Source organism: Hippopotamus amphibius, chromosome 11 (genome assembly GCF_030028045.1).
Source record: "Hippopotamus amphibius kiboko isolate mHipAmp2 chromosome 11, mHipAmp2.hap2, whole genome shotgun sequence".
NCBI lineage: Eukaryota > Metazoa > Chordata > Mammalia > Artiodactyla > Hippopotamidae > Hippopotamus > Hippopotamus amphibius.
The window spans coordinates 13,828,867-13,851,061 of record NC_080196.1 but is presented as its reverse complement, the minus strand read 5'-3'; the positions used below and the strand labels follow the sequence as shown (position 1 = coordinate 13,851,061).

Here is a 22,195-nt window from a genome sequence, read left to right as displayed (position 1 = left end):
AGGTAGGTGCTCGCCACTCAAATTTGACACGGCCCAGACAAATGGCTCAGGCTCTCTCTGTAAGTGATGGTATGTTACTTCCCTAACACAGTAAGAAAACTGCTTAAAGGTGTCGTCACCTTTTTAACAGGACTACTAACTTCAAGCAGGGCCCTTGCCTGAAGTAATGTTATCAGAGCCAACTATCTGTGCCCTGCCTTTCATAATTCCATGCTGGACAAGATTCCTGGATCAAGTGCATTCGAGACGCTGATGAGCAACAGCTGAAAGTACCAGATGATGCAAGAAAGGAAAAGTTTTCCTCTTCCCCAGCTCCCAGGCGGATGCATCTCTAGGACACAAGTCCACCAGTCACTGACTCCCACCAGCTTCCATGACATTGAAGGGAAGCTGCCTTTTCTACTGTTTCTTGCATAAGCAGACAGTCTTTGGATGGGGCATTGAAGGCTTTGCTGATGGAGCTACTCCTGATAAGAGAAGTGCAGGGGCAGAGCCACAGCTGAGCTGATTTGGAAGCATGAAAGCTTGCAGGAGACACACATGAAGCACAATCAGCTTTGTGAGCTAGACTTACATGGGAGAGCATTCAGAGGGAAGAGCTTAAATTCCTGGTGTCTTCTGAAGATGAATAATTTTACACTTACATGTATTTTATAAGACAATGAATGGAGAAGAGCCATATACTATAACATAAATAGCAGCAGCACAAAGGGAACCTGAGCCTTAACCAGAATTATTCTTAACAAGCAAAGTACATTTATGTGTTACCTATAAAAAGAAACACTTTTTTAAGTGACGGAAGAAGTCACAGAGACAGAACCCAGTCAAGCACAATGTGGATAAGCCCCACTGTGATATATTCAATAATATCTAGATTAAGAGCCATGTATTATAATAATAATAATGGTATATGAGAAAAGCTTGATGTCAAGTAAGTCAGAAAGGGAGATGTTACAGCTCAAGTTCATGTGCGTAAGGTATTTGCTTTGAAAGGAATAGTCCCACATAAACTGATGAAGCCACCAATAGCTTCATTAAAATCTACTCATTTCTCAATTCAAAAAGGAGAGAATCACCAGCATCACCACATTTTTTTTTACTCTGGAAAAAAAATAGTGGCAAGTTAATTAAGCGCATTTGATTACTGTAATTCACACCCATCTTCAGTCAGGTTTTTAGCAAGACCTAGAAATACAGAAATGGTCCTTTAATACCCTGGCGTTTCTCTTACTCATCTAATAGGAAACAGACTTTGGAAAATATAAGAAATAGCATAGTTTAGTTTGGAGTATGTTTTCGTTCTGTTTTTCAAATATCCTTTTGTCATTTTTAAGATCCATTATGGGTTTATTTGCTTTTAATGCAGCCTAAAAGTAAAATTGTTTTTAGAGTAGAGCTGGGTAAATGGAATCAGAACTAGGGAAGTGTGAATGAGAATGTGAACAGCAGGAAAAGTAAGGATTAAGAAGGAGAAGAGAACTATAGGGGAAGATGACCAGAGAATACCTATACTAAAAAATCAGAAAAGTCAGACTCTGTTCTAGGGATCTTTGAGACAAATCATAGCCGGCCTTCACTCATCTGTACACATTAGCCCTAACATTTGATATCCAAAGTGTCAATGGCTAATGGTTACCATTCATTCAAAGTCTAGAACGCCACTATGTAATGAGCTTTCTGCAAAGATGGAAATGTTCTATTCTGTGCTGTCCAACCTGGTAGCCACTAGCGACATGTGGCTACTGAGTGCTTAAAATGTGATCAGTGCAACCAAAGGAATGAATCTCTAATTTTAATTTAATTTAGATGTAAATAGCCACATGTAGGCTTACCTAGAAGAGAGACTGTGATTAATTTCAAATGCTTGTTCAGAAACATCACTTCATTTATGGTTAACAGATTTTGCACAAAGAATTAAATAAGATTCCAAGGCAGACACAGCTCTTGCTGCCTACTGCATCTCACACTGTTGGCTCTTACAATTATCTGGCTCTTTATCAGTTTAATGTTTCTCTGCTAGATCAGAAGCTCCAGGAGGACAGTACTGGGATGGTCTTATTCACCTCTCCATCCTGGCCTGGAACAGGGCCTGGCACATTGTACGCTCAATAAATACTTGTTGACTGATCAGACATCACGGAAGCAAGTCAAAAAAGGAAGCATGTTCCCTGGAAGGATTATATATAGAAAGATGATACTGTAAATCTGGGTCCCATTTTAAAAACCATTTCTAAGTTGCACAGATCAGTACTATTCTTGGTGGATAACCTAATCTTTCCCCATTTTAATGTTCTTCTACTCATTACTCACACAAAAGTAAACATTTCTCACCACCAGATTTACTATTCAATATTACCTTTTTATTTTAAAAATTCAATTTATTTCAAGGCTTTCCTAAAATGAACAACTTCTAAACCATTATGTATTCCTTTTATTCTTCCCCAAAAAACAATTCAAGCTCACTTGTACTACTTACCTGATTTCATAAGCTAAACACAGGGCACCCAGATGCAGATTGGTTAAAAATGGTCTATAATATCTTTCTGACTGCTTTGCTTACAAAGCATAGGATATATTGGGTTGGCTAAAATTTGGTTCATTCAGGTTTCTCCATAACATCTTACGAAAAGCCCAAATGAACTTTTTGGCCAACCCAATATATGTAAAAGTTTATATATTTGTATATAAAGCATATGTTTGTATGTATGTGTTTACACACACATATTTACACACACACAGATACATATATACCCACATATATATATATCTACACACATATATGCACTCTATTAGGCTTTCAATTATCAAGTCCTTTATCATGCATTCTATTTATCTACTCTTAAAGCCATGTAATTTGTCAGAAAGAATTGGATTGGAATTCTAGCTCTTCTGCTTTTTAGATATGGACTTGGGCAAATTACTTAGACACTCTGGGCTTCAGTTTTATAAGTCTGTTAAAAGGATTAGATGGTGTATTGGCTAAGAAAGCAACTACATGAACACAGACAAGATTTAAAGTGAGCAAGACCTGAAGGTTAAAAACAGACTTAAGGGCAAGCTACTAATCAGGGACTGAAAAAACAAAGGAAAGACACATCACAGTCTTAATACAATGCGAGAAGAACTCACTCAAAAAAGATATTTCTATGCCTGATAAGAATTGAATGAAAGGCCTTTCTCTGCTCTTTGGAAGTGGTTCGACTCAGGCTACCTTTACAGAATCACAATAATTTATATTATCTATAACTGTGGCTAATCTGTTTATCTTTAAAGTATTAAAGATCCCAAGGCCACTGACTATTCAGCCTCCAAGCCTCACATTTGGTAAATTTGATTTCTAGCAGCTTAGCCTCTTCTAGAGCTTCTTCAACACTCAGAGGACATTTATAAATAGAACAGAAGTAAATAACAGCTTTAACAGTTTCTATAAAGAATCCAAAGATGTGTAGCAATAAAGTACTCCTTTAAAAAGTTAACCTCTGGAAACTTCCCTGGTGGTCCAGTGGTTAAGACTCTGCGCTCCCAATGCAGGTGGCCCAGGTTCGATCCCTGGTCAGGGAATTAGATCCCGCATGCCACATCTAAGACCCGGCACAGCCAAATAAATAACTATTTAAAAAAAAAAAAGTTAACCTCTGCATTTTGTTTCTAGACTCCCTGCCAGAGAAGTACATAAAGAATCAAGATTCTAGGAAATCATGTCAACAAGAAAGAGGGAAAGATCAGGGCACTCATCCATACCTCAGCTTCCTGCAGGGTCCCGTGGTTTAGGCACACCATGTCAGGGCAAGTGATGGGAGACCCACATCCTTCTCGGATTGCCAGCTGCATGTACTGTTTCAGGCACTAGAAGTTAAGAAGAAAAAAAGACAATTACCCACCACATTACAGAAGCACCAAGGTTATATAACCACCACTGCCTCTTCTTCCTTAATTGGCAGTCCTGGGGCTCTTGTACTCAAGAAACATAAGTTATCATGAGTGTGAAAACTAAGAGCCATCACTCTGGAAAGAATGCAGACACAGGTATTAATTATGCATGACTTCATCCTAAGAATACGGAGTTTATCCAAGGCAACAAGTCAAATTCCTGCATGCTCACACATTTTATTCACCACAGATTGGGAAAAGGAGAAACACTCTTTTGCACTAATGGCAAAAGCCTTCTTTGTACTTTTTGGTTTTTAACTTATGTGACTTCCTAGTTTCATTTTTACCCAGTAGTGCTCTCCCTCAAAATTTACCCAGAAGTAGAACTCTGTGACCCTCATGCCAAGCTCACCAAACAAAATCAATATACGATTAAGGCACTGGCTTATCTACGAATACTCTCAACAGCAAATACACCTGGAAAAGGAAATGGCAAAGACAATTTGGGAGAATGAGACCTTCCCAGAACTATGGGCCTTGGTAGATGGTACAATGAGGAAGTTTGAGTAGAACCTGGGGAAAGAAAAAATTGGATAGGATATAAGAAACCCAGAGAGAAGTAGTAGAATACCAAGGACAAACTGGTGTCACTAGTAAAAGCTTAACTAGTAAATAAATCCCAGTGACATAATTGTGAAATCTTTTCCTTTCTTTGGCCATCTTTATGCATTTTCCCCATCTAAAATAAAACTATCACAATTGTATTATTTCAGAAAAACAATCATATTTATCTGACTGAAATTACTGTCACAACGTACTAATGAATTAATGACTAGGGCAAACCATTTAAACCAAATTTTTAACTCTTTAAGTACTAAAAATTCCCTTTTCCAAGGAGTCAATTTTTTTACCACAAAAAAAAAAAATACTAGAAAATAACCTAAATATCCAAAACAGAAAGACACATCAATAAATTATGCTAAATTCGTGCAATAGAATGCTGAAAAATCAAGAAAAATATTTTCAAATGATATTTAAAGACATGGAAAAATGCTTATGATTTAGTACTGAATTGGGGAATAAAAGCTGATTTGGTATGAATGGGAGAATAAACAACACCTGAGAGCAGATATTGTCTTAAGTCACTCTTCCCTTACAATTGACCACATATAGATATTTTAACTTTCACTGTTTTGCTCAAAAGAAGAGTGAGAAATCACTTGAGTTACTGTGCCAAACATGGCCTCCAGTATGAGGAAGGATGGTAAGAAAGCAGTAGCAGTGAAATGTGGGGAAGAGCTTCAACGTACAGGCACAACTCGAGAGGAACTGCACATGTGGCTCAAGAAAAACAGTGTCACGCTAAGGGACAAATCAATGAGTAAACGACGTGAAGCCTTGTCCACCCAGCTCTGCTCCTGGGGACCTCTCGGCCTTCCATCTGCCGCATAGATCCCAGCGTTCCTGCCTTTCATCTCTCCTGCCTGCCACTGGAAACTGATATAGAAAGAGTGAAAATGTATGGTCTCTAGGCTCAAGGGGAAGATATCTGAGAAAAACAAAGTGAATGGGCATCAAATCCTAATATATGGGCTCTAGCCTCAGTGCCACTCTACCAGGTGACAATGGGAACATTACCTAAACCATGACCCTGCTCTGCCTCCCTTAATTTTTAAAATGGGGATAATAATACCTGTTACAGCTGCTTCAAAGGACTTAAAACCCTCATATACACAAACACAAACCTAAAATTTTATACATGGAAGCCCTTCGGACGTGTGCAAAACGGAGAATATTTAGTCATAGTTCTACTGCATTTCACCTGGTCTTAGACTTCCAAAAACTTTGTGGAGAAATCTTACACCTTTAGCCTTCTGAGATTATTCTTCCTCCACTCCCTTCAGGAAACCAGTTAAACCGCTTGTGATAGAGAAGCTCCATAAACAGAGCAGATCAACATCACAGGCACCGCTAGTCAAGCCTCTCTGTAGAAACTATCTGCATCTATAGAAAAGGCTTGGGGTTAGACAGGAGCTAAAGAGACTATGTGTTCTTTGTAGGCCAAAAAATTCATCTCAACTTATACTGCAAATTTGTAAAGCTGAAATCTAAGCTTTCCCAAGCGTTTATTGTGGATGTTCTATTTGCTAATGTACTGCTCTTAGGTACACTGCAACCACAATACACAAACCCAGTGAATTTTGAAGCTTCCCACAAAGACTCTCCCGACCATAATATTATCTGACCCCATGCTTTTCGGAGAGAAGTTAGAGCTGTATACACCGACTACAGGCTCTAAGTATATGACCCATTTTTTAAAATTCTGATAAACACTGGTTCAAGATAGGGATTTGTAAGTGCAAGTTGCTAAGTGATGCTACAGCACAGGCATCGACACTCCACTATAACAAGCACGCATTTCCATTCAAAGGCAAAGAGGGAAAACAACCAGCCCTCGTTATGGCCTCTTACTGAATTTTCAAGTACCTTAGGTTCATTACATGTCTTCCATCAGTTTTCACTAAAATTTAATCTCAAACCCTCCCTCTCCTCTTTAATACCTCTGGCTAAAGCACAGAAGAACCATAAGCATTCACATGAACCCCTGTGCATATTAACACAGACTAAATCTACATACAATGGTTAACAGTTCTGGGAGAAATGGCATCTAGGTTGTAAATAGAGACTGAGAAACACAGAAAGAGAAAAAAGAAAACTACCATCATTTACTCACATTAAAAAAAAAAAATCACATTCCATTAAACAACAGCATTAAACAAATGTCTAATTATGTACTTTTCATAACAGCTAACAAATTCTAAGGGAAATGTTTCAAAAACCGAACTTTTTAAAAATCTTGATGACCCAAAAAATAATGAAACAATTTTTTCTTTTAAATTACCAACACTTCACTTAGTTCAACAGAACATAGAAACATCTTTAGGCCATTAAAGCTCATGTATAATAATAAGGATTGTTCCTCAAAAGCATTCCACAGCCCTCAAGGATTCAGATGGGATCTAGCCAAAGATGTAACCATCAACCCTGAGAGTCTGTGAATTATGTACAACGGAGTCTTCCCAGAAAGGGGTTTCTTCTAGGCTCCATTCAGGGATGTTATTTTCCAGTTTACCAAAGGGCACTCTTCATGAGGTATTCTCATCTATTAGGTGGACAAGGCAAAAGGGGCTACAACATCCAGACAAAGCTCCTATGTATCCACCACAAGAATTACACACACATACACATCAATATATTTACTACCCAGCTGTTCATTCTCTGTCACTGGATTATACTTTTCTTAAAGGCTTTTTTCTAAGAAAAAAAAAAAAAAACATTACAATGAATAGTTGATGGAACTGAATGGTAATGATCCAAATTGAAGTACAAGCTCTAAAGCCTCCTCTGCATCTTGGGCAAGTCATCAACCTCTCCCCCTGAAGCAATCACAACTACAAAATGGAACAGTACCACCTGCCTAGCCTACTCTCAGGGAAATGGAGAGTCCTCCATGAGGATAACTACATGAAAATACTCTGAAAACTGAAAGAGGTATGCAAATGTAAAGAAGAGAATGGGACTCCCCTAGTAGCACAGTGGTTGAGAACCCGCCTGCCAGTGCAGGGAACACAGGTTCAAGCCCTGGTCCGGGAAGATCCCACATGCCCGCGGAGCAACAAAGCCCGTGCGCCACAACTACTGAGCCTGCACTCTAGAGCCTGCGAGCCACAACTGTTGAGCCCACGTGCCACAACTACTGAAGCCCACACACCTCGAGCTCGTGCTCCGCAAGAGAAGCCACCTCACTGAGAAGCCCGTGTACCACAATGAAGAGTAGCCCCTGCTCGCTGCAACTAGAGAAAGCCCGTGTGCAGCAATGAAGACCCAATGCAGCTAAATTAATTAATTAATTAACAAAAACATTTTTTTTTAAAAAGAAGAGAATGGAACAGATGTCTCTGAATTCTAGGCAGGCACACAGAAATGAAAGACCCAAAAGATATATGACCCCAAGAGGGCGGGGAGGGGAGGTAAGAGGAGAATAGGTATTGTTGGGCGGAAAGAGGTCACGAGTGCCATTAATTGAAAGTTTAAATTGAGCCCCGGGATTTTAGACACTTCTAGATGCCGGTTCTGGGGTTCTGAGGCAAAGAAAGACGGGCAGGCCACGTGGCTTGAAGCTGAGGTGGTGACCTATTGACTTAGGGTTTCTCATCCCTCGCTCAGCCACAGGTGGGAAAAAAAGTGATGAGGGGGAAGTGTGGGTTGACCAAAAAATTCATTCGGTTTTAAGCAAAAATAAAACACATTTTTCATTTTCACCAAGAATTTTGTTGAACAATGTATTCATTAACTGAATGGGCTTTTTCGCCAACTCAATATTTAAGGCCAAAATCCAGACAGGCCTTGAGTAAGTATCTGTTTTGCTTTTTATCATTCCTGGTACAATGCTGTACACTAAAATGGATATTTAATAAAACGTAGAATAACACTTCTCCGTCTCAGTACACAATTACACCACAATGTCTCCAGTGTGTTCTAAATAACATCTCTTATTGAAGCCAAAATTCTGTTTACTCCAGTTCAGACTATGATGTCTGCTCAGGATCCAAGAATAAAGCCTTCTTTGTTGGATGCGATTGAGTTAAATTATTAGTACAACTCGAGACGGTATCTCTCCCAATTCAAAAAGCCATTTAACACACCCAAAGCATCCTGGCTTGGAAACACATAATGGTTCAAAAAAAGTCAAATAAATCAACAACCCACAGCTAAGCAGTAAGTTGTTTCCTGGTATAGCACGATCCTAAACCTTTTTTGTTATAAAACCTCTTTCGGAAACCTTGACTTTTCACAAATACGACATTCCTAGTGACAGGGATCACCTTCACAGCCCTTTGCCAACTACACAGGACATCAGAGGACTGATGGGAAAACCTGGTACCAGATGACTACAAAGAAGCCCCAAGTCAAACAATAAGCCATAACTAATGTTAAAAAGAGAGCTTAGTTTTACATTTCTCATCCTTAAGTTTCTCTTATTCAAAAAGCCTTCCTTGCCTTGGACCCCAGTCTGATATAATGCCCGGCCTGTCTCCTCTCGCAGCACCTTGATGCCCAGCTAGCACAGTACTTTTCAAACTGGGTACAAAGGTGCATTCTTGGGAGCTCCCAAGTTCTCCATGGCAAGGGTCTTTTTTTCCCCATTTTATGTTTATTTAATGATATCGATAAAAGCAGAGGACACCCATTCCCACTCAATTTCAATGCTCACACTTGTGTTTGTGGTACATTCCTGTTTTGCCAAGTAGGGATGCTTTCACTGTCACAGGCAGATGAGAAAACAATGGAAGTATGTGAGCCAAGCGAAAGCTGTACAAATCAAGATTTTTAGTGATTCCAACAGAGAAAAGTGGCAAGATCACTGAATTACCACTTGCTCCCTGGAACACACCAAACTCAGAGGTTAACTGTTAAAAGTGATTTAGTGGAAACTAAACATCATCCATCACATTAATGTTAACTTAAATGTTATTGGGCTATAATTTTAGTTAATATTCAGCTTATGCTTTTATTCCGATGTTCTTGTCGTGTGGGATAGACGTCCAACGTGCTTATCCCTTGTACTGTGTTTGTATCAGTTTAAATGAGACTAAAACAAAAATAATTTAAAACTATCTCAATATTGGGGTTCAAATTATTTTCCCCTTCAAAGGGAATCCCTACAAATCCATCAAAAGGAGGAGAACGGTGTGATTCTCAACGTCAGTGGGGCTGGTGTTATGGCATTTTCCCGATTTATCAGACTATCAGGCCCTCCCAAGAGACTTTTATAAACTATACAACTGCCTCCTCTCCTCCAATTCTCCAGAAGACTTGGATTTTCCTCCTTACTTGCCAATATTCCCATCAGCACCTTAGGAAACACCAGATGTTAACAATTGAAGGATGTTGCACATGGAAATCATGTGTCACCCTACATTGCAGGAGACAGTGAACTTGCATGTCTCTCCAGTAGCCCAGGCGTCCTTCAAAGTCTGGATCCTATCTTATTCCTCTTCATACCCTCCAGAAACACCCATCACAGGATCTGGTACATGGTAGACACTGACCTCCACGGGAGCTGTAAGCATGTATCTACCACCTACCAGCTTTGCAGCAACAACTCCTTCCATTCCAATCACTGAAACATAAACCCACCCCACCTGCAGCCTTCCTTCCCTCTCTTCTCCTTTGACACGTATGAGCCAATACCACCTTCCAGGGCCAGCCCCCCTATTTTCTAGTTCCCATTCCCTGTTGCCTTTCAGGAAATTTGCCCTACTGATTATCTATTTTCTTTCTTAGATTTTTTATTTTTCCCTATCTATTGGGTTCTTTTTCAGCAGTTAAACATGTCTAAAAATATCCTAATTAAAGAAAAACAATAATAAAGCAGCACAGAAAAACAGCCCTCCCTTACTCCTCTCGCTGGCTGTACACTGCCTTCTTCCTTCCTCTCTTCAGTCAAGTGTGCGAAAGAGCCCTCCGCTCTCACCCCCTTCACCAGTCCCAGCCCCGTCTCTCCCCTGCAATTTCACTGAAGTGGCTGCTAAAGTCACCAGCGACCTCCATGTCACTACCTCCAATACACATTTTCTTTCTTCCTGACCTCTTGGTGGTCTAAGACCCAGCGAACCACCCCCACTTTCTTGGAATTTTCTCCTCCCTCTGCCTTCAGAATTACACACGTCTCTGAGTTTCATTCTTCCTCTCTGGCCATTCCTCCTCAATCTCTTTCACTTTACTAGGTTTTTAAATGCTGGAATTTCAGGATGGAATGGAAACTCTTCTCTTTACACTTCCTTTTTGGTCACCTCATTAACTAGATATAATTAGTGATTTATTTGGTCCACTGCCTATTTGCTCTCGGGTCCATTCTCCACTTCCTGCTCCGCTCCATAACACAGAGAATGTATTTCCCAGGTTCCAGGGACATTTGGCCAGTGGGAGGCATTACTGAAAAACTGAAGGATGGGAGAAGGGAAGGAGCCTAAGCATTTCCACCCCCACCCTTTGCTTTCTGTACTGACCTCCCCGCTGATCTCCCACTCCTCCTGGATAGGACCCTTCCCCACTGTGCCAGCTCCCACAATGGCTCTAGCCCTCACCAGATACCCCAACTCCTATTCTAGTAATACCTTTTCTCCCTCTGGTCCCCCAGCTTCCAGGGTAGAATGCTTCCTGTTGTTGCTAATCTCTGGGTGCTTCAGTGCCCTATTTGGCTTTTCAATCCTCCATTACCTTTATAACCAAATGCCTATATTAAACTTCCTGTTTTGAAAGACCTGGAGTGACTTCTATCCAAATCTCAAGCAATAAATCAGTGAATCCCAAATTTATCTGTCCAGGCCAGGTCTCTCCTCAGGCACTCCACAGAGGCACATAAAACTGGGAACTTAGCATACTGGGCCCTGAGTGGCTCACAGGGACCTCACACTCAAATGCAAAGCTAATTCATGATCCCCTCCCCAAAATCCAATCCTTGCCCTGTGTTTTCTATCTCTGTGAATAGCATTTCCATCCACCCCACCGTACAACCCAGAAACCCAGGAGTCATCTATGATACCTCTTCCTCCCTTACCCGTATATCCAGTAAATGCTACTAGACATCTTCACCTGGTTTTCTAATCACAGTCTCAAACATGACTCAACAGACCCTTGGAATCCACCTTCCTGAACACATCAACACACCTGCTTCTCCATACCCCCAGTCTTCCCATCTCAGTAAATGGAATCCACTACCCACTTGTGTAACCAAAACAAAATCAAAAACACTGTCATCCTTGATTCCTGTTTTCCTCAAACTCCACAATCAAAACAGGTCCCAAATCTAACCTCTTCCTACCACTCCCATTGCAATTCAAGTCTCCATCACTCTTTCAAAGACCCCTGCAATAGCTTTCTCAGGGGTCTCTTGGCTTCTACTCCATAGAGCAGCCAGAGTGCTCTTTATACATCTTTTTAAAATATAAATCATATTTTACCCTCTTGCCCCAAACCCTGCAAAGAATGTGCATTTCACTTGGATTGCCCCTCAAGCTCCCTACCATGACCCACAAGGTCCAACATGTCCCAACTCCAAGCTACAGCCCCAACCTCATTTCCACCATATTCCCCCCTTATTCTGGGAGCACAAGGCTTCTTTCCTCCAACATGTCCAACTTGCTCCTGTCATAAGGTTTTTCTGTACCTTATGACAGACATAAGGTACCATCATAACGCAATCACCATAAGAGGTACCTGCATTTCCTCTCCCTGGGATGCTCTTCCCCCAGACGGCTCACTCGCATTTCACCCAGGGCTCTGCTCAATGTTACTTCCTCAGACAGGCCTTCCCTGGCCAAAAAGGCCAAGCTTCCCTCCTCCACCAGCCTTGGTACCCTGCTTTATCTTTCTCCATGGCACTCGCCCACTACCTAATACTGTGTGTAACGTCTTGCTGCCCCACTAGAAGGTCAGCTAGAAGCACAAGCGCTTTGTCTTATTCTCTGATGGATCCCAGAAAAAAAGAAAACGTTATCAATGGACGGTACTACAAAGCATATTATTGCATGACAATAAATCCGCAAGTCCTATCAATCCAATTTCCTAAATATTGATTAGGGCTGTTCACCTCTCTCAATCTCTTCAGCCAAGACCCTAGGCCACTTCCCGTTACCTCTTACCTGGGTTTCTGCCTTAGCCCATTCTTCTTGTATCTTGGTCTTCTTGTATCTGTTTTTGCCTCTTTCTAACTAATTCTCCACACTGCAGGCAAAAGAAATGTTTAAAAAATCTAATTCTGATACCTTCTCTCACTTGCTTAAACCACTTCTGTGATTGTAAGTACTCTTTATTTCTGCTTTGTTGTACTTTTTATAATTAGGATTTTTAAATTAGGTGTATATAATTATATACCCCCCCCCAAAATTTCACTCTCTTCACTCATTCATCCTGTCAACATTATCAGAAATTTCAACCTTTAGATTTCTTTGATTAAAACCTTGTCTCTAGAATGTTCCTGTCACCATCACAAGGAATTCTGGCAGGAAGATACTAATACAGGTTAGTCAGACAGGCCAGTGATTCCCTAGCAGAGCGCAGAGCCCCAAAGAGAAGGATATAAGACAATATGTTTTCACAGAAAAGAAACACTAGAAACTATGGGACACCAGTGGGAAGGGCAGCTGTGATATTGTGATTTACACTAAGAAAAACATACTTGGCCTTCATCGCTTTTCTAGCACAGAGCTTCTAAAATCCTTGGAATTTCCTAAGTAAGAGAGATCATTGTGTCTTTCGTTATGTTAATGAAATGACTTTTGGAATGCCCCTTGGTCACCTAAGGATGGGGGGGCTGGTTGCCAGGGGAACCAACGCTATGATTAAAGGATTGGAACTTTTCAGTCTCAACCCTCAACTTCCAGGAAGGGGAAAAGGGTTGGAAGTTGATGAATTGATCACCAAAGGTCAATGATTTAATCAGTCATGCCTATGTAATGAAGCCTCCATTAAAACCCAAAATGATGGGATTCAGAAAGCTTCCTGGTTGGCAAATACATGGAGATTTGGGGAGAGTGGTGAGCTGGGAAGGGCTTGGAAGCTCCATGCCCTTTCCCATACATGCCCTATGCATCTCTTCCCTGTGGCTATTCCTGAGTGATATTCTTTTATAATAAACCAGTAATCTAGTAAGTAAAATGTTTCTCTGAGTTCTGTGAGCTGCTCTAGCAAGTTAATCAAACCCAAGGAGGAGATCATGGGAACCTCTGATTTTCAGCCAATCAGCCAGGAGTACAGTTAACAAGAGTAACTGGGTCTGAGACAGGCGTCTGAAGTCTACAGAGGAAGTCGTAGGAATCTACATCTGTAGCCAGTCATCAGAAGCCCAAGTAACAACCTGGGCTTGTGACTGGTGTCTGAACTGAGCAGGTGTGTGGGTTGCAGGGGTGGCAGGTGGGGAGTACTGTACAACTGAACCCTTAACCTTTGGAATATAATACTATCTCCAGACTCTGCTGGTATTCGAAAAAAATTGCTTGGTGGCGCCTGGGGAAGGCCCCCCCACACACACACACGTTAGAATGGGGTATAGGAACCCAAAACAGTAGCCTTAAGGAGAAGCCCTGGGTAGAAGGAAGAAGGGTGTTTCAACAGAAAGGTAGTGAATTTCAAAGATAACACTCACCAGCCTTACTATTCAAATATGTTCCTGAAAATGCTTCTCAAACTTCAATGTCCATTCAAATCACTCAAGGATCCTATTAAAAATGCAGATTCTGATTCAGTAGATCTGGAGTGGGGTCTGAGATTCTGCCCTCCTCATAAGCTTCCAGGTCTTACTGATGCTGCTGGCACAGAGAATACACTCTTGAGTAAGAAAGTCTAGTAACAGACTCTCTACATTGAGTGTTTTATAGAATTACCTGGGGAGCTTTCCAAAGGTCCAATGCTCAGGTCACATCACAGACCAATCAATTCAGAAATTTCAGAGGGAAGGACCAGGCATCAGGATATATACACATGTATATGTATATATGTATGTATGTTTTATTGAGATATAATTCATATACCATATAATCTGCCCATTTAATAGCTCTGACTCAATGGCTTTTAAAATAATCACAGAGTTGTGCAACTATCACACATCAATTTTAGAACATTTCATAATCCCAAAAGAAATCCCATGCCAATTAGTAGTCACTCCCCATTTTCCCCCAAATCCTCCCACCCCAGGTTTAGGCAACCACCAGTCTACTTTCTGTCTCTGTGGATTTGCCTATTTTGGATATTTCATATAAACTGAATCATACAATCTGTGGTCCTTTGTGACTGGCTTCTTTCACTAGCAGATTTACGTTTTCTTTTCTTTTAGGTATATACGTAGGAGTGGTTATCATGTGGTATATGATAACTCTGTGTCTTTTGAAGAACTGTGAGACTATCTTCCAAAGCAGCTGCATCATTTTACTTCCCCACCAGCAGCATGAGGGTTCCAATTCTCTCTTCACATCCTCATCAGAACTTGTTGTTTTCTTTTTTATTCTAGCTATCCAAATGTGTGTAAAGTGGTATCTCACAGTGGTTTTGATTTGCATTTCTCTGATGGCTAATGATTATGAGCACTTTTTCACGTGCTCACTGATTTTCTTTGACAAAATATTCAGATTCTTCGCCCATTTTTAATTGTTTTTATTATTCAGTTTTAAGAGTTCTTCATTTATTCTACATATGCCCCTTATCAGATATGATTTGCAAATACTTTCTTCCATTCTGTAGATTATCTTTTCACTTTCTGGATGGTGTCCACTGAAGTATAAAGGTATTTAATTTTGATAGAGTCTAATTTTTTTTCTTTTGTTCATGCTTTGCCTAACCCAAGGTCATCAAATTTTTTTCTGTTTCCTATATTTTCTTCTAAGATTATTTTGGCTTTAGCTCTTATAGTTAGGTCTATAATCCATTTTGAGTTAATGTTTGTCAGTAGTGTGAGGAAGCAGTCCAACTTCATTCTTTTGCAAATGGATATCCAGTTGTCTAAGCACCATTTGCTGAAAAGCTATTCTGTACTCTTTGAATTGCCTTGGCACCCTTGATGAAAATCAACTGACATGAGAATTTACTTCTGAACTCTCAATTCTATTCTATTGATCTATCTGTCTATCCTTTTGATGTATCAGTTTTGATTACTATAGCACTGTAGTAAGACTGAAAGCAGGAAGTGAGCTCTCCAGTTTTGTGCTTCTTTTTCAAAATTGCTTTGGTTATTCTAGGTCCATCAAATTTCCATATGAATTTACGATCAGCTCATAGATCCATAGGAATTGGGTTGAATCTGTAGATCCATTTGGGGAATACAGTCATTTTTAACAATACTAAGTCCTCTAATCCATGAACATGGGGTATCTTTCTATTTAGTCTTCTTGAATTTCTTTCAACATGTTTTGTAGTTTTCAGAGTATAAGCTTTGTACTTTTGTTAAATTTATTCCCAAGTATTTTATTCCTTTTGATATTATTGTAAATTTAATTGTTGTCAATGCCATTATATTATTCTTTGCTAGTGTATAGAAATATAATTGGTTTTTGTATTTTGTATTCTGAAACCTTGCTAAAATAGCAAGGTTTTCAGTGTTTTTAAACTCTCAAAGTGATTCCAATGTGCAACCAAGTCAGAACTACTAGGTTCAATACTATCCATGCCCTCAAGTCTAATGAAGGAAAATATGTCCATTATCACTGCCTTTAGATCATTTTGGAAAATTCAGAGGCATGATCTCCAGAGCAAGGAAGGACTCCTTGCTAGCCAACATCTTCATAGAGAACACATGCATCAACTAGTTCCAGAAGAAATAGTAAAAGAAGTTTAAAGGGGAAATTATATATGCAAATTTTAAATATATATGAAAATTTAAAGTATCTTGAAATACTTTACCCCAAAACAGTGCTGTTACTTTTTCTGGGAAAGGGTATTCAGATCCACCCTGCAAGTTTGAGAACAGTCATTCAATATGGGAGATTAAATCTGGGCCCCAATCTAAAGTACCTCCAGTTCCCACCAAGCAAGAGTGATCAAATGCTTCTATCTTTATCTCAAGTGATCATGAAACATCTAAATTAAGAAACTTGGTGACAGTAATAGCTCTGAAGAGAAATCCATTGGAAATGCTGCAGTCCTGTCCGGTCCTCACAATGAAGCCAATTAAATCTGCTAAACTGGAAGAACATTTCAGTCAGAGCAGGGAGCAGGCACTAGGATCGTAAAGACCTGCTTCCAACATGAGTAATTCAATAACTCTTCACTTGACCTTCCAGAGGCATTCCCTTTTGTCCCACCTGTGCTGCCTTTCTTAACAGAGGCAGGCCCCAATTCCGACACCAGTTCCAAAGAGATCCCTCTGTGCCAGGTGCTATCTTACAACACAGTACACCCAGAAAAGCAACCAATGGTTCCAGGAGGAAAAAAAACAAGAAGGCTTGCCAAGTTTACATCCTTCCATTTCCTCCAAAGAAACATTAGACCTCAGAACTGCCAGCCCTCAGCTGGCCCCAAAGCCCCAGCCAACAGGCCCAGGACACTCAGTGAGAATAAGCACATCCCAGATTAAACATCAGTAGATTCCACTGAACTCATTTATCACTTTCTTCCTCCTCCTCCTGTGCCCCTTAAGAGTCCCTATTTGAACTCTCTAACAGCCCTTCTGACTCTCTCAGAATGCACCCAAGGTCTCAGCAACCCAGAAAGGAACAAATCCCAAATTAATAAAGGGTCAAGAAACTCCTTTAGCCATGATGCAAGGCTAAGCAAGTTATCTGCATAAAATACAACCATTCAACCAATCTAAGCAAACAACTGGAGAATGCAGTACTCATATTCTACAAGAGAATTCACAGTTGAGTATTAAAACTATACCATACAGGGAATTCCCTGGCTTTCCAAGCTTTCACTGCAGGGGGCACGGATTCAATCCCTGATCAAGGAACTAAGCTCTCTCAAGCTGTACTGTGCAGCCAAAAAGCAAAGCAAAACAAAACAATGACAAAAAACTACACCATACAAAGGATAGAAGGATAAATGAAATGGATGGGTTATAGATGTGTGACAAAGCAAGGAGAGTAAAAACTTAAAGTTAGAATCTAAGAGGTGGTGGGAATGCAGACATTCATTGTTAAAATTCTTTCATCTTTGTGTTATGTTTGAAAAATTTCATAGCAAACTTGTACAATTTTTTTAATTGAAAAGAAAAAAATACCATTCATTAAATCTCAGATTTTAATGTTCCTTAAAGCATTATATTTTATGTAAGATCCCAATATCTGCATTCATATTTAAACCAGATTTTGAATAAATTATAGCGAAATAGCTATTAATTAAAACTAATGGAAGTAATTATTAATGAATAATTATCTAAATTTTTGAAATTTTAAAAGAATATTTACACTAGATAAATGAGAAATTGAAGCTAACTCATTAACTACATCTTTTTCTACAGGATTTAACCTATAAAGCCAGCATGCAAAAGAGCTCACATCAATGATCCCGCAGTTGAACAACAGTGATGCTATTAGTTTCCTAAAGAGGATGCTCTTTCTCTACATGGAGTGACGGTTAGGAACTAAGTACCACCAGTGTAGTATAGACCTACTTCAGTTGCCTTAAGCAAATTTCCTCCTTGGCTAGAAGGAGAATTTATTAGATTTAAGAAACGTGAATTCTGTAAAGGTTGGACAATGACCCACAGTGACTAGATTGAAAACAAGCAATCTTGTTTTATTCAAAATTTATTTGAAATGATCTTGTTCAATTATCCATAGCAAAATCAGAATATCTTCCTACTTATAATTTAGATGGTAACAAAATTGCAAATATTCTCACCTCATCATTTTTCCCCAAGACTTTACTCTGTAAAAAATGTGAATCTTTCCGACATTTCCTAAAAAAAGCAAGCTTTTAGAATCGGGGGTTTCATGTGCTGCTTTCTTTCTTTTTTTTTTCCCCATTTTAATTGTCATAATTTGAACCAGTCTTCCTTTTTTTTCTCTTAGTAAATCCATAGGCCTACATAGCCAAACACTCTTGACACTGTTGTTAAATTCTAACCTAGTTACTCTCCTCAAACTGCCACTTTCCAAATGTTCTGACTTAGCACCATATTCTAGCAAATTAAATGATCAAAGCAAAGATCTTAAGTCAAAGCCACATGACCGGCTGTTTCAGAAATGTGTGTCAGTGGTCACTAAAGAGATAGAGGGAGCATATTATTTCAAAACACAATAGCAAGCAATTCATAGGTGCTTCGCCCACAGAGTGCTCTGCAAACACCCTGGTCCAGGGCGTCAGAAGGCCCTGCAGGAGGAACTGCAACACAGACTGCAGGGCCCCATTCCGAGTTTCTGTTTCAGTAAGTCTAGGGTGGGGCTCAAGAATCTGTAATTCCAACAGGTTCACAGCTGCTGCTGATGCTGCTGGTTTCAGGACCGCTGGCCCAGGACTAAAATATTCATTACACGAGAGGCAGGAGAAAGGAGGAGATGATGGGAATGAGAAAATCTGTCGAGCTCCTGTGATAGCTGTGGTATGCGTCTTAAAGTTATCTCGTCTCATCTTCATAGCAACTTTGAGACAGTATGATCTCAATCTTACATAAAGCAGTTCGCTAACTTTCCCTAAGTTCCCATGACTGGTAAGTATAGGAATTGAGGTTTAAACAAAGTCTAATGGAGACACAGCCTTTGCTTGCTTTCCCCGACCTCACCATGATTTCTGTGTTATTACAATAGAAGCATGAGAAAATACTGGAATCTTTATAACTTGAAAATACTACTTGTGTTCCTTCTGAAGGTTATCAACCCCATAAACCACAGAATGTTTCAAAAACTAGACACCATTCCATATTAAAATGATCTGTATGTCACACTGTACCCAGGAAAAGCAGATATTACAGCTATAAAATATTTTTTTTTCCAGTGGCAGTAAAGATCTCTTGGCTTTAGAGTCCCTCATTCATTAATTACCCTCAGCACACAGGAATTACTTGGAAACAATTAGAAGATTGAGGTCCTCTAGGGAACACCAGTAACTCCACAAGCATGATACTGGAACAGGTGAAACACCCATTTTTTGAATTAGGGATTCTAGGCTTGAACCCTGACTTCAGTTTCAACATCTAAATATACACTAAGTGCACTGGAAGCTTCCAGGTGTATAAACCAGATCTCTTAATCTCTCAGCCCTTGGTTTCCTCAAATAACTTGCCTGAGGTCACACAGTTGAAAGTTCAGAGCATACCCCTTGATCCCTTCAACCTGGGGCTATGGCCACCAATGTATTCAGATTATACATACATTCTCTGGTCTGCAGAATTCCTTGGATTTTTAAAAAATAATTTGCTACTTACATCTTCTTTGTACTGATTCACCTTTTATGTACATAAAAACCAATTATCCGTTTTGCATTAGAAAGGCTATTGTCCAGCTTTAGAAACTTTTAGGATCACAGAAACCTAATATGGGCTTCATCCATTGTTCATGCTTACAGATAAAGTTCAGGGAGCACATACTATGTGCTAAGCAGTACACTATGTATTTTCACAGAGGTTGTTCTTATTTCATCCAAACTATCCTATGATTCAGGAATTAAAAGTATGGATCTTGGGCAAAGCAATTTAATTCTGCACTGGTTTCTTGATCTGTGAACTGCAGCATAAGAGTAAATGGGGGGAAAATAGTTCTCTTGCAATATACATATTACATAGCAAGTACTCACATGCTCTTGTCTCTCCTTGATTTTTTTTTATAGGTCAACAAAGAGAGGGTCAAAAAGATTGAACTAAAACCCTACATGCACGTGGCTAATAACTCACAAACACTTTTCAGAAGGGGCAAACCAAAAGGACCTCCTTACTGGGGGGTGGGAAACCACTGATGTTTTCAATTAACACAGAGCTATTTATTTCCATGGAAATGGGGCACTGACTGTGTCCAGCCTGATTCCAAGAGGTTCCATGCATATCCAAAATCCACATCCTAACCAATCGCTCATTAACTTAAATGTCCAGAAAATGGTATTTTAGAGTTAACTGAATTTTCTAGATAACTCACAACCTTTTCGGCTGCCACTTGTCTAAATTTTTAAAAGTTTCTTTTCCTACTTAGTAACATCTTGTCACTGACCAGAGAGTTTGCATGTGTGTGTGTGAGTGTGATAGCACATCTCCCATCACCTTAGGACCACCGCTACGAGCGTTATTTTTACATTCATTCATGTTTCTGATGTGTATACTTTTCTAGACATGGCCCATTTTTCTACTTTGACAGCACTGTGAATACCAAGGTGTAATATCAGCTGAAACTGTACTGGCACTGGACAAGCCACATATTTTTTAAAGACACTGGGTTGGTTAAAAAGTTCACACAGGGGCTTCCTAGGTGGCGCAGTGGTTAAGAATCTGCCTGCCAATGCAGAGGTCACAGGTTTGATCCCAGCTCCAGGAAGATCCCACATGCCGCGGAGCAACTAAGCCCGTGTGCCAAAAAAAAAAAAAAAAAAAAAAAAAAAGTTCACACAGGTTTTTCCATAAGATGTTACGGAAAAACCCAAATGAACTTTTTGGCCAACCCAATAGATTCATGAAACAAGTTTGTCTTGCTGCAATTAACTTCCTCCTTTAAAAAAGGAAGCATGGATTAAACAATGAGATAGTATGTTCTTTTCACATATCATATTAGAGAAGGTGAAAATTTTGAAAATACCCAGAGTGTCAAAGAAAGGTGTTTTTTCGACACCATTGGTGGGAATGTAAACTGACACAACAGTCCAGGAAGGCAATGTAGCAACACGTAATGATTTATGATTTAAAATGCACACAGCTTTTGATTAGGCAATTCCACTGCTAGAAATTTATCTTGGATATATTTTCACATTTTTGTAAGTACAAACATGTTCACTTACAATTGCAAAAACTGCCCCATCATTAGGCGGGGCCTAATTAAATATATTTAGATACGGCCATACCCTAGAACATTACGTAACACTTAAAGAGGAAGCTAGGTCTGTATATTATGACATAGAGACATGTCCACAAAACACTAGGTTAAATTTGTAAAACTCAAGCTACAGATGCCATTTCTCTAAGTGATGAGTATGAATATACTATCCATCCGTGTATTCCTATATTCACACACAAAGAGTCTAGAAGGAGGTACAGGTGAACTGTTCATATAATCAATACTTTGAAAAGTTTTTTATTTTATTTTAAAACCCGTGCACGTTACATTTGAGATGCAAAATTAGTCTTTAATTTAAAAAGAAGAGAATAAGGAAAAATGGAAGAGAAGACAATAACAGTAACTGGGATTTCACTGTATTTCTAATTAAATTCTCCACTCCCATCAGCGAATATGAAACTGGCCACCAAAACCTCTGCATTTAGCTGAGGTCTCAGTCTAAGACTGAAAGCCGCTCTGAGTTGACAGCTAAAGGGAAGACAGAACTCAGCCATGTAGCTTTCCCTTCTGTTAGGGGCCTTCATTTCCCTGTTGGCTTCCTATTTCTACAAAGAGATAAAAGAAGAACGAAAATCTTTCATATGTCACCCTGAAATCACTGCAAACTTTGTAGAAGTACTTGAAGTTAACTGGAGTAGCCATCTGGTCCTCACACAGTTGTCCCTGCCTGTCTCAGTACTTTTGGAAATTGGCAATCAGGTGAATGATTTACTTGGGATGGCTGAGTAAGCCTCAAAACATGAGTACACAAATCCAACACACTGTTATACTAGTAAATAGGCAACTACTATACAGGG

At 39.6% G+C, this 22,195-nt stretch overlaps 1 protein-coding gene and 1 non-coding gene across 2 annotated transcripts in view; one reads left to right on the top strand and one right to left on the bottom strand.

The window, feature by feature from the left end:
- RNF144B (ring finger protein 144B) overlaps window positions 1-22,195 on the bottom strand; it is a 76,719-nt gene that overhangs the window by 33,174 nt on the left and 21,350 nt on the right. The window contains exon 3 of the mRNA XM_057698827.1: window positions 3,742-3,846. Within this exon, the coding sequence (XP_057554810.1) occupies window positions 3,742-3,846 (105 nt within the window). The remainder of the gene's footprint in view (window positions 1-3,741; window positions 3,847-22,195) is intronic.
- TRNAG-CCC (transfer RNA glycine (anticodon CCC)) lies at window positions 3,489-3,561 on the top strand. Its single transcript has one exon. It is a non-coding gene; the product is annotated as a tRNA-Gly (tRNA).